The sequence below is a fragment of the Scomber japonicus genome, chromosome 14 (genome assembly GCF_027409825.1).
Source record: "Scomber japonicus isolate fScoJap1 chromosome 14, fScoJap1.pri, whole genome shotgun sequence".
NCBI lineage: Eukaryota > Metazoa > Chordata > Actinopteri > Scombriformes > Scombridae > Scomber > Scomber japonicus.
Genome location: NC_070591.1, coordinates 22,051,124 through 22,063,544, shown reverse-complemented (window position 1 = coordinate 22,063,544; position 12,421 = coordinate 22,051,124). Strand labels below are relative to the sequence as shown.

At 49.1% G+C, this 12,421-nt stretch overlaps 1 protein-coding gene across 6 annotated transcripts in view; it reads left to right on the top strand.

The window, feature by feature from the left end:
* mcu (mitochondrial calcium uniporter) overlaps positions 1–12,421 on the top strand; it is a 69,499-nt gene that overhangs the window by 33,438 nt on the left and 23,640 nt on the right. For 4 of the 6 annotated variants that reach the window (XM_053333119.1, XM_053333121.1, XM_053333117.1 and 1 more), the window contains one exon: positions 7,408–7,521. In XM_053333119.1, the coding sequence (XP_053189094.1) occupies positions 7,408–7,521 (114 nt within the window). The remainder of the gene's footprint in view (positions 1–7,407; positions 7,522–12,421) is intronic. The other 2 variants (XM_053333122.1, XM_053333118.1) reach the window with 1 other exon arrangement.

Below are 12,421 nucleotides of genomic sequence, written 5' to 3'. Positions count from 1 at the left end.
CACTTTGTGGACACTTTTTTAAAATAATATCTGGCGTCTTGAACATGGACCCCTCCTGTGGGTTGGTGCTGTGTGCCTGACTTGTCATAGATAAGAGAGAGAGGCAATAATCCTGCTGCAACATGCAATCGCAGTAACAAGGTCCATTGCCCATCTTAATGTTGAGGACATTGTGTTTGAAAGAACCTTAAAAACCCTTGGTGCACAATCCTCTCTGGGATTGCGATGGTGGTCAACCGTTGAAATCGGCCTCCCGGGGGGGGGCAGCTTCAGTGTGTGTTAAGAATCCTGTCATACATGGTTAATTAAGAGTGGGCAGCCTGTTTTTATTAACTGTCCACAACATATCTTTTCAAGAAGTCAGTCTGCTTGCTTGCAGGAAAAAAACACATTTAATCAATGTGGGTTATTGTAGGGGTAGCTAATGTTTGTGTCTGAACCTCTACAGATCTCCATGCTGAGAAGTAAAGCTTTGCCAGTTAAAATCATAGCATATAAAACTATTATTTTATATGCAACACTGTTTGGAGAAAAGCTACAGACCCTATATTAACAAGTGGACCCTGTGTGAAGGTACGCTCGTAACTGTCACCACTGGCTAAAACTCAAACAGGCACAATGCAAGCCCTGTCCTTGCTAGTCAAATGTAATCTACCAAAGGCTGGAAGTTGTTAAAAGAAAGGTAATAGTGTTGTGTAATAAGCCTGTTGATAGATTGGAGCCCTGATAGCAGAAAGGATACAACAGATATGTCATTAGAGAATTATTGCCATGCGGAGGCCTTCTTATTACATGATAATTCAGTGATTACTATTGATGAATTCATGTAAACTCGACATTAATCGGCAGCACGCTGGCTTAGTGGTTAGGCCTTGTCGCCTCACAGCTGGAATTGAGCGGCCACCTGGAGCCTTCCTGTGCGGCAATAAGATGTTCTCCCTGCCTCTGTTTCAGGAACATAAGCCGGGTTATGTACTGTATTCATGTTGGCATGTTAACACACTCAACTAAGAAACATTCTGGACTTAAATGTTTCATTTTGTACAGTCTCTGTAATGCACCGGTGCAGTGGATGGTTTTGAAAATGTAATCTTCAAGCCTGACCTTTTTGGTGGTTGTTGCTTACCGTAGAACGCCGTCTGCTCATAGCCGAGAGCAGGTTGGTGGAGTGTTAAGGTACTCGTTGTACTGTAAAAGTGGCTAAACAAGGTCCACTTTGATGCATCTAATATGAGGGTGCACTTGTTGTGTAGAGTCAAGGTGCTCTCAGTGTTTGTAATGGATCCCGCTTTACCTCCATCTTATCTTTCCTCCACGCTGAGAGGCGGACAACATCTGAGTGTGTATGCTAACTTTGAAGGTGAAAGTATTTTAGTCATTCCAGTTTACTGTAACCCCTCTGTCACACACTCGCCTACACACACACACACACACACACACACACATACACACAGAGTTGAAATCCTCTATCTACCCAAACAAACACAAATGCTCACATCCTCACACATCAAAGCAATCATATTTTGTGGTTCTCTTTCATAATATTTCGTTCGATGTCTCACTATGGGATGCACGCCTTGCTGCAGCCCTCAGAAGCATTTATCTCATTACGCCAATCCTGATTGGCTGGTGAACGTGTCCGTCCGCCACAGGTAGTCCCATCTACCTTAAATAGCTCATGCGGACGGCACCACCCTCATTCAAACACCTCTTCTCACTCGGAGCATATCTCGCGTCCAGGGCTAGCTAGCTTAACTGTCCATAGACGGATCTTATTTAGCTTCTGTCGCTGGGCGCTACTAGCTTAGGACATTTTTCTGCTTCGTCGGTCACACCAGATCGAACTCAGTGCTTTCCTGCCCTCCACGGCTTGGTCAGCACTGCTCTCGACGCCCCACCACGGCTACTCGAGCACCGGGCATTAGCACACCAGCTAATTCTCGGCTTCTTCACGGTTAGCACACCAGCTAACTGCCTCGGTTCCCTGCCTGCACACCAGCTCGCACGGAATGGAGGCTAAAACCCCTCACACCAGAGGGCACGGAGACTCCGGAGCCAGACTCTGTCGCTGCGGGAATAAGATATCGAGCATGGATCCACACCAGGTCTGCTCGTGCTGTCTTGGGCTGGAACACGCCCGGGCGGCTATCGAGGTCCCCGGCTCGTGTCAACACTGTGCGGTGTTCACCATCAAGAGTCTCCGCAGACGACTAGCCCGCCAGGCTAGCCTGTCTGGACATGACCCCCATCTCTCTTCCGACGGCGCCGCCGTCGAGGGCGGAGAGGAGGTGGGGGTCGCTGCGGTGGCGACACCGGAGGCTAGCGACAGCTGGGGCTCCCAGCTCGAGCTAGCCGCGGTTCCCCCGCTGGAGGAAGACGTCCTGGATTTGGACTATGGGGAAGATGATGATGGCGCCTTGGATCTCCTCATATCAGAGGATGAGGAAGAGGATGACATCTTCATCACGCCGGCTCGGGCTGCAAAGCCCGCGGCTTCCGTCGACTCTCGGGATGGAGATGAGAGTAGCACACCAGCTTCTCCCTCCCCCAGCTCGGACATGCTCGACGTGTGCAAACGCGCTGCTGCCCGGCTGGGCATCCCCTGGCCCGCTGTCGTAGCTGAGACCACCAGATCTCGCTACGAGGGGAAGAAATTGCCCTTGGCCAAGAGCGCGACGAAGCAACTTCTCCCCGTCTTCCCGGAGCTGCTGGAGGAGGTGGCGCGCTCATGGAGAGACCGCCCCTACAGCAGCCGGAGCCCGGTTCCCGGGGCCTCGTCCCTCGACTGTGAGGCGATGGAGAGCCTGGGTCTGCTCCGCATGCCTCCGATGGAGCCACTTGTTGCAGCTCACCTTCACCCCCAGCTGTCAGCGGTGTCCTCCCGGAGCCCCAGCCTGCCGTCCAAGTCCGACCGTTTTCAGTCAGCCCTGACTGAGAATGCGTACAAGGCGGCGGCGCTCTCGGCCAGAGCGCTCAATGTCCTCTCGCTGCTCACGGCCTACCAGGCTGAGTTGTGCGAGGATGTTGCGCAAACTCAGGACCCAGCTGCGTGGGAGGAGATACCGGTCATCACCGACCTGTGTCTCCGTGTCCAACGCTGCGCGGTCCAGGCCACGGGAAGAGCGATGGGGACCATGGTTCTGCAGGAGCGAGCGCGGTGGCTCAACCTCGCCAGCCTGTCAGACAGAGAGAAGGACGACGTCCTGGACATGCCCATTGTCCCGGAGGGTATTTTTGGTTCCGCCCTAGCATCGATGCAACAACGGTGTGAAGCCAAAAAGAAGGAAGACGAAGCTCTCAAGCTCTGCCTCCCTCGCAAGCCCTCAGCTCCCTCTCCACCTGCGCAGCGTAAATCCTTCGCCCAGGTTTCGCAGTTCAAAATACCGAAACATCCGAAGCCTCAGCCCGCCCTGCCGCCCGTGCCCGGGCGGCCCGGCTGGTTCAAAAAGCCCTCGGCCCCAGCTACAGCTCCGCCGGCACAGCCCGCGCAAGCTACTAGCCACCAGGCCAGGAAGAGGAAGAGAGCGGCCTGACCGCCCCTCTCGTCACCGGTGATGCAGCTGGAAGTTCCCCGTTCTCCAGCTCCACCTGTTTGGCTTCCGAGCGTGCACTCCGGGGCCCCCCACGCCCCCATCTCCCAGCTGCCACGGACCGTGCCAGAGCAGACCGGGAGAGACGGACATCTGACGGCAGAGGGTTCAGCGGTTGCCCCTCTCCCATGTCCACAAGCACGCACACACACACAAGTTTTCATATAGAAAATAGAATGTGTCCCGCTGTCGCATCCAGGCCGAGTGCCGAGGGCGCAGCGAATAAAAGCCAAAACTATAAAAATAAACAGCGCGGTGGCGGCACCTGCTGTCCCACCCCCGGGAAAAGCCGCGGCTTTTCCCGGGGTGAGGGCAGTGAGGTCCCCGTCACTGCGTTGTCCTCCCGGGCCAAAGTGCACAGCACCGCCCAGAGGCCATGTCAGTTTTCCACCACGAGAGGGCGCCACCGCACCGCGGTTGGGACCTCTCATGGTGGAGGAGCTGCAGCGCGTCTCACCTCTCTGCCGCAGGTGGGAGAAGTGGGCTGCGCTCGCAGCTTCACCCTGGGTGTTGAAGACGATTTCGAGGGGTTACAGGCTGCAGTTTGCCGCTGTTCCCCCTCGATTCGCCGGCATAATACACTCCCAGGCTCAGGGAGAGTCAGCTCGTGTTTTACAAGAGGAAATCCTCTCACTGTTAAACAAAGGAGCAATCTGTGTCGTTCCTCCCGCACAGTGTCAGAGCGGTTTTTACTCCAGGTACTTTCTGGTCCCAAAACGGGGGGGGAGTGGTATTCGCCCTATCCTGGATCTACGTGCTCTGAACAAATTTCTCAGGAAATACAAGTTCAGGATGCTCACACACGCATCCCTGCTGCGCCTGGTGCGACAGAACGATTTCCATCCAGGCAAATCTGTTCAATTCAGATTGTGTCTTCGATTACTCGGACTGATGGTGTCAGCCATTCTCGTGGTCCGTCTAGGTCGCCTCCACATGAGGGAATTCCAGCTCTGGGTGGCCTCATGCGGGCGGGATCCCGTGCGTCATGGCGCACGGAGAGTGTTGGTTACGCCGGGGTGCGTCAGGGCACTGCGCCACTGGCGAGCCCCGTATTTTCTGACCCGCGGGGTGCCCATGGGCTCTGTCCTGTCCAGGACGGTGGTCACTACGGACGCCAGCCTGACAGGGTGGGGCGGAATTCACGAGGGCCGGTCGATGAGGGGCCGCTGGAGTGTGGACCTCCAGCGGTCTCACATAAATTTTCTGGAACTTTCAGCGGTGTTCCTCTCCCTGAAACACTTCCTTCCGTCTCTCATGGGCCATCATGTCCTGGTGAGGACGGACAATACGACGACGGTAACGTACATCAACCGCCAAGGGGGGTTGCGCTCTCGTCAGTTGCACATGCTGGCTCGCAGACTGATCCTGTGGAGCTGCGGTCGTCTCCTCTCCCTGAGGGCGACGCACGTCCCGGGAGCTCTGAACACGGGCGCGGACCTGTTGTCCAGGGGCGCGCCGGTATACGGGGAGTGGACTCTGCACCCGGTGATTGTGGAACAGATATGGGCCCGTTATGGTCGGGCCGCGGTGGATCTGTTCGCGTCAAGAGGAAACGCGCAGTGCGCGCTGTTTTACTCTCTGCGCAGCCTGGATGCTCCCCTCGGCATAGACGCACTAGCGCACGTCTGGCCGCACAAGCTTCTTTACGCGTTCCCTCCCCTGGCCCTGTTACCCCCCACTCTATCCGGAGTGAGGGACCACGGCCACGCGCTGATTCTGATAGCTCCGCATTGGCCTGCGATGCATTGGCTGGCGGAGATATATCGGTTGCTGTGCGCGCAACCTTGGCAGCTCCCGCTGCGCAGGGACCTGTTATCGCAGGGGGGGGGGGGCGGTTTTCCACCCGCACCCAGAACGCCTGGCGCTGTGGGTTTGGCCCCTGAGTGGTTCAATTTGTCAGCGGTGGGACTCCCACAGCGTGTGATTTCCACTATACAAAGTGCTCGAGCCTCTTCCACTAGGTCTCTGTATGACTGTAAGTGGAGAGTGTTTGAGGACTGGTGTCACAGAAATGGCCATGTTCCTTTTCAGTGTCCAGTGGGTGTGATATTGTCATTCTTACAGGACCTGATTGACAAACGAAAAGCCTTCTCCACAGTTAAAGTGTACTTGGCAGCTATAGCCGCCTGTCACGTGGGGTTTGGGGAACAAACAGCGAGCCAGCACCCGCTGGTTTGCCGTTTTATGAAGGGAGCGCGCAGGCTTCTCCCCGTGTCCAGACCGCTGGTGCCACCATGGGATCTGGCGGTGGTTCTGGAGGGGCTCAAGGGTCCTCCTTTTGAGCCGCTGGGGGGAGCAGGCTTGAAACACCTGTCTCTCAAGACAGTGTTGTTACTGGCTCTGGCTTCGGCTAAACGGGTTAGTGACATCCATGCGCTTTCGGTGCATCCATCATGCACTCAGCTTTTCCCGGGGGATGTGAGGATGATTTTGAAGCCCAACCCGGCCTTTGTGCCTAAGGTAGTGGGCTCATGTTCTCCTATTGACCTTGTGGCCTTTGCTGCCTCACCTGGAGAGCAGCGGTCACATGCGTTATGTCCAGTCCGTGCGGTGCGCACTTACATGGACAGGACTAAGGGTTTCAGGAGGAGCGATCAGCTGTTTGTCTCCTGGGCTAATCCTCATAAGGGGAAACCTGTCACAAAGCAGCGCCTGTCCCACTGGGTCGTGGAGGCGATTGCTTTGGCTTATACGAGTCAGGGTTTGCAGACACCTGCGGGTCTGCGGGCGCACTCGACTCGGGGCTTGGCCGCATCCTGGGCCTTATTCAGGGGAGTTTCTGTTCAGGACATCTGTGCTGCAGCGAGTTGGTCCTCGCCTCTCACTTTTGTCCGTTTTTATATGCTGGACGTCTCCGCTCCGTGCGTGGCACGCGCGGTTTTGCTGTCCTGATTGGAACAGAGTACATTTTTCCCTGTGGGTTGGTGGACGCTCGATAAGCTTGTCTGGCAATACGGGAGCAACCATATCCCATAGTGAGACATCGAACGAAATATTATGAAAGAGAACTTTAGGTTATTTACATAACCCCGGTTCTCTGAGTAATATGAGTGAGATGTCTCACCAGACTACCCTTCTTGCTTGGGCGAGTGAGAAGAGGTGCTTATCTTGAATGAGGGTGGTGCCGTCCGCATGAGCTATTTAAGGTAGATGGGACTACCTGTGGCGGACGGACACGTTCACCAGCCAATCAGGATTGGCGTAATGAGATAAATGCTTCTGAGGGCTGCAGCAAGGCGTGCATCCCATAGTGAGACATCTCACTCATATTACTCAGAGAACCGGGGTTATGTAAATAACCTAAAGTTTTCCTCAAGTATGATAAGAATCAGCTTGTAAGTAACATCATGCATTGATAGCGAAAGAACCAAGTCACTGCTTATCCTGGTTCAGGTGTGAAGCAGCTGCAGGCCGGCCAGCTCTTTCATCGCTGACTGACAGTGACAGCAGTGGAGATTTCCTCGTATGCTTTCCCCCCAGCATACACAGAGAATTTCACATGATATTACTCCGGTGCTGCACACTCTGCTCCGACCACATGGTGTGTTTGAATTGCAGCAAAAAGGAAATTGCCCTGTGACTATTCTGTGGCTAGAATAGAAAATAGAATACAACTACCACTTTCATGCATCATTATTTTAAGCTTCTTTGTAGCTCAACATACTGAAGGTCTTGATGTCGCCTATTTTGAGAATAGCACGAGAGCTGCCATTTTCCATGTTGTAATGGTTATCCCAGACACTTTGTTTCCACTTTGAGTTAACGATGATGATCCCTAACTTGATATTTCCATCTGTTTTGTGTGTCTTCTCCTCAGCAGGAGGTACTGTCTGCTCCTTTCACCCGTCAGACTGTCAGGAGAGCACATGGCCTACGATCAGCAGCCCACTCCACACTCTTCAGCCAGCCTCCCACTGCCCTGTCTCCACAGGTTAGTCTATCTGTCTGTTTGTATGTATATAATTGAAAATACTAGTGTGTGTTTCATTTTGGGACATTATTGATTTTTCTGTTGTATGGGCTCTATAGCAAATCAATATTTATTACATGAGCTGTGTGTACGTGGGTCCCTCATTGATGTGGACAGCACATGGATCCAGAGGACTCCAGAGCTAGTATCAGCATCGTCAGCAGTCTTCGGTCTGCATCACCAGACTGCAGTTTTTAAAGTTTTTTTGAAAAGGTCAATCTGTAAATGTCTGTATGATCATCATGCCAAGATTTTAGATTGTTTTAGATATTAGATCAATATTAACCAGTTTGGTATTGGCAGTCAGTGTAACCTGCGTGATCTTGCCTTAAGAAGCTGCCAGCTGTGGCAATTGTTTTAATGGTTACTTTTATCCACTTTAGATCTTAAAATGCTGAAATAATGAAATTCTGCCCCTAAACCCCACATTCAGCACTAATTTCACATTTGTCTAGATGCATTTTTCCAGCTGCTAAAACTCTACCAGCAATAATCCTTCACCACACGTTCCTGTTTTGACTAATTGTTATCGGTTGTTGTTTCTATTATTTTCCGTTTACCGGTGATTAGCATGGAAAGCTTATTTAGGGGAGGATGGCTTGAAGGGTTGATGAGGTCCCTGGATGCCAGCCTTTTAATAAAGACATTAAGAGGAGCAATCTATCAAAACATAGTCAAAAAATCCAGCTGTTCAAAGCAACCTCTCCACTGGGGTTTGGTTGCTATGATTCAGTGTTGTTGAAATAATGCAGTCCATGCTGCCATATGAAGCCAGTTATCCATAAAACTTGAATATGCCCCATAAATCAACAGATTATAAGAATATATTTGGATTACCAACACCAGGAAGTTTTGCTAGTCCAATATGTCATGTACCAGTGGAGAACGAGCTGTTTCTGTGACATGTGACTTTGATCTGAAAGCAAACGTATCAAAAATGTTCAACTAAGCAATTTACGAAATTAATAGTAATGTATGCGTGCATAATGCTAAGAGCCACCTAAGGACTTTTTATTCTTTTTTTTAACATCCACACAGTTAAATTAGATTCATCTAAATTATAATATACTTAAATTGACTTGCAGATGCATATATTGTCCAGCTGGGATAAAATTGTACCCAGCCTGGGACCCAGGAGGGGAGCTGGGGTGCAGCTGCTGCTTCACAGTATAAGGAGGGGTAGGGGGTGACTGCTGCTGCTATTGACAGGCAACCAAATGAAATGGACCGTTACCTTGATTAACATTACGGATTTCTCTGTATTTGAACATTGTTGGAAATATTTGGGATAATGTAAGTACACAATTAACACAACATATAGATCTAGTTGTTTTTAGACATTAAGAAAGTTACATAGCTTATACCGTTCACAGGCATGACTGATGTTAAAAGCAATATATAGTAGACGGGCAAGACAAACGAGTTCTAAAACAACATTCCACAGCAATAAAACAGCATGAATAGCAGCTTGCAATAGTAAAAAGCCATGTATGTATTTTTTTTGTGTGCCGGAAAGAAGCTGAAAACCATTCAGACTTAAGTTGTCAAAATGTGCGGTCTCATTACCTGTCCTGCCTACCCTTGTGTGACTGATGAGCACATACACACCAACAAGCGCTGAGTGACAGTTTAGCTTTTGCTTCCATGACGTAGGCTCTGCTCCATTGGATGCAAAGCACCTTACATCATTAGGACAAGAACTCACTATATAAAAAAACAAAAAGCAGAAAGTAGCTGGCTGGGAATGTTTTAAAGTCCAGACATCCCATCAACAGCTGGTGCTTATGAAAAACTGGTTTGATGCACTTTCCTAACAATGTGGTACTCATGGTGCTTTCAACCTGAAATTAGTTGTCTGACAGATCAATGTTTTTGTGTGAGGTGTGTTGCTTGGCCCAGCAGCATGACATTTATGCTAAATTAATTTCTTCCTCAATTTTAGATTTGATTGATTTTTATGGCTCTGCACTGGTGAGAGCTGTGGCCCGAGGCATTATGTTCTTAGATTGTCCTTCCATCCGTCCCATTCTCCTGATTGTGATAACTCAGGAATATCTTGAGGGAATTTCTTCCCTCTTGGACTCAAGAATGAACTGATTAGAATTCGGTGGTCAAAGGTCATGGTCAATGTGACCTCACAGAACACATTTATGGTCATAACTTGAGAAGTCATATGCTAATTATGACAAAGTTTCACACAAATGTCTAGGAAGATAAAATGAAGAAGTAATGATGTTTAATATTGAAAAGGTCAACGGTTAACTTCAATGTGATAATGTTCAGCAAAACACTTTTCTGGCTGTTATTTAATGCCATATCTTAAGAACAGAAGAGGTGATTGTGACCATATTTCACATTAGTTTGGATACTTTAGGTAGTGACACTAATCTTGGTGCCCACCTTGAAACTGTGGTGATTTTATGAAATTACTATTAAGTAAGCTTTACACGATCAGGATTTTTGGGGCCGATCACTGATTAGTGAGTTTAAATAAACCGATCACTGATCCGATCACGTCTTCTTTGTCCACGCTCTGTTTCTTAAACTCAGCATACTCCTCCTCGTGTTCCCTCTCCAGGTACATTTGTGGTGTTGAAACATTTTGCAGATGCTTCCCCACGAGGTACTTTAGTGTTGCACAGATTGCAAATAGCTTTATTTTATTTTATTTTATAGCTCAAAAAACTTTATTGTCCGTTACATTGCGACAGGGCTCAAAACTAACTGTCGGATTCAAACAAACATGTCGGTGGTGTGGAACTTCTTCAGAGTAAATGAGACCAATAAAATACAAGCCATCTGCAATCTATGCAACGGGAGCATCTGCAAAAAGTTTCAACATGACGACATTAAGACATTACAGCCGATCTCACATGTCTGGGCAGACATGGATGTAAACTGCATCTTAACCTTTTTGGCAGAGGTATACAACAGTGAGGCAATATTTCTAGTTACACAATATTTCTAGTTGTTCGTTACATTTTTGGGCTTTCCAGCAAAAGTTCATGGTACATTGCATCAATTGTTTTGCAAAATGCCGAGGATGGGTGTTGAAAGTACTCTGTTATTTTCCACATAGCTGCAGTCAATGTTATTTTGAAGGTCAACAGGTACAAACCAAGAAAGAAATGGTGAACACATCTCACGTTATCATAGATCTCACTTGCAGTCTTCAGTTCCTGTGAAAGTGACCTACTTTTCTGTTAACTAACTTTGAGATCTTCTGCTAAATTAAAGTGTAATTCAGTTTCATAGTTCATCTTTGACATTAGAAACAGAAATTGAAAAGGACCATTTATTAGGTGCTCTGGAGCTTTCATATCACATCATTTTCATCACCAGTTGGTGGCTTAAAAATGAATGAGTATTATCCTCTATTGAAGGTCATATCATCCTATAATTGAAAGTAGCTTCTAAATGGACCTTGAGATGAGATTATCTTGTATACTAATATTCCCAGTTATTTAGAGTATAATTAAAATGAGCATGCATACGTATACATACGTCAGAGTTGTGGGAATTAAGTAGTTTTCTTTATTGCATCAGGTTCAGCTCAACACTTTTGCAATGTTCCCAGCACAAGGTGTCACATTAGTGTCCTTCCACTAGAACATGACGACCAGTCATAAGATCCGAGACAAGGACTTCTCAGCACCGCCACTTTGTCCTTGCCTGTTCCCCAACTTGCCGTGGTCAGACCGCTCTTTGCACTTGGTATTCCTGAAGAACAGCCAGCTACAATCCAATAAAGCAGTCGCATTATGTTAAAAAGATCAGCTCAAGGTTAAGTGTGTATATTTTTCACCAGGATATAGGCCGGGCCCACCGGCAAGCTCGCACAAGATGAAAATTTTATGACGAGAACAGGATATTTGTTCCTTGAGTGCTTGCAATCCTTCTGCTGTGTGTAGCAGTGCATTAGCTCCTCTCCTCTTCTTTCTTTCTGTGCTTGTGCAGTTACATGCATCGAGGAGCGAGCGTATGTTTAATGTGCTTTGTGTTAGTGCGTGCGTGTTTGTGTCATTGGGCTATATGAAATGGAGAAGGCAGCTACGGGGTTTGCACAGGGTGGGGGTAGTTGTACAGTGAAAAATGAGTAGAGGCTTCCCTCGGACTGTGTTTACATACTGCAGCAGGCCAGTCGGAAAGGGAAAGGCATCGGAAGGGAGGTTGCTGAATGAGAACAGAGGAAAAGTATACATTACTTACGCTGCTGGGAAGTGAAAACACCAGCCATGGGTCGTCCAAGCAAGGCCGTGTTCACGACGGGGTGAAACAACAGACCTGAGAGCGAGCCAGTCAATAGTCCCGAGAGGTCCCCCTCCCTGCCATGTAGCCTCCAGAGGGAGAGCTGTTTGTTCAGGGGGCATGGGAGGGAGGAGACATGGGAGGCTCAGCAGGGAGTGTTTGCCTTGCCGGGGCTTGTTTTCTCTGCTAGGTTGGGCTGAGGATGATATTGTCATAACCACAGTGTAAGGTGGATAGATCAGCAAAACAGTGACACCGTACAGAAACGCTCCCAGAATGAAAATCAGCATAAACTTGTTAGAGTTGCAAACACTGACTCCAGGCATGCATCTGACATTTGTGTACTGCCTTGTTTTCCAGTCAACATTTCATTTTTTTTCTCTCTCTTCATTTCATTGACATCCCTCTCCCTCGCTGCTCCTGCATTGCTGCAGTACAGGCACTTGTCTCCCTCCCTCGCTCCCTCCCTCCTCTCTCTGTACTTCCTTGGCATCCATCAGTTGAGCTGCAGCTTCCCACGAGGCCTGATGGGTCACGGCTACAAACACACACATGCATGCACACAGTACTATTCACGCACGGACCTCTCGACCCATCTGCAGCTCAGCTCTTT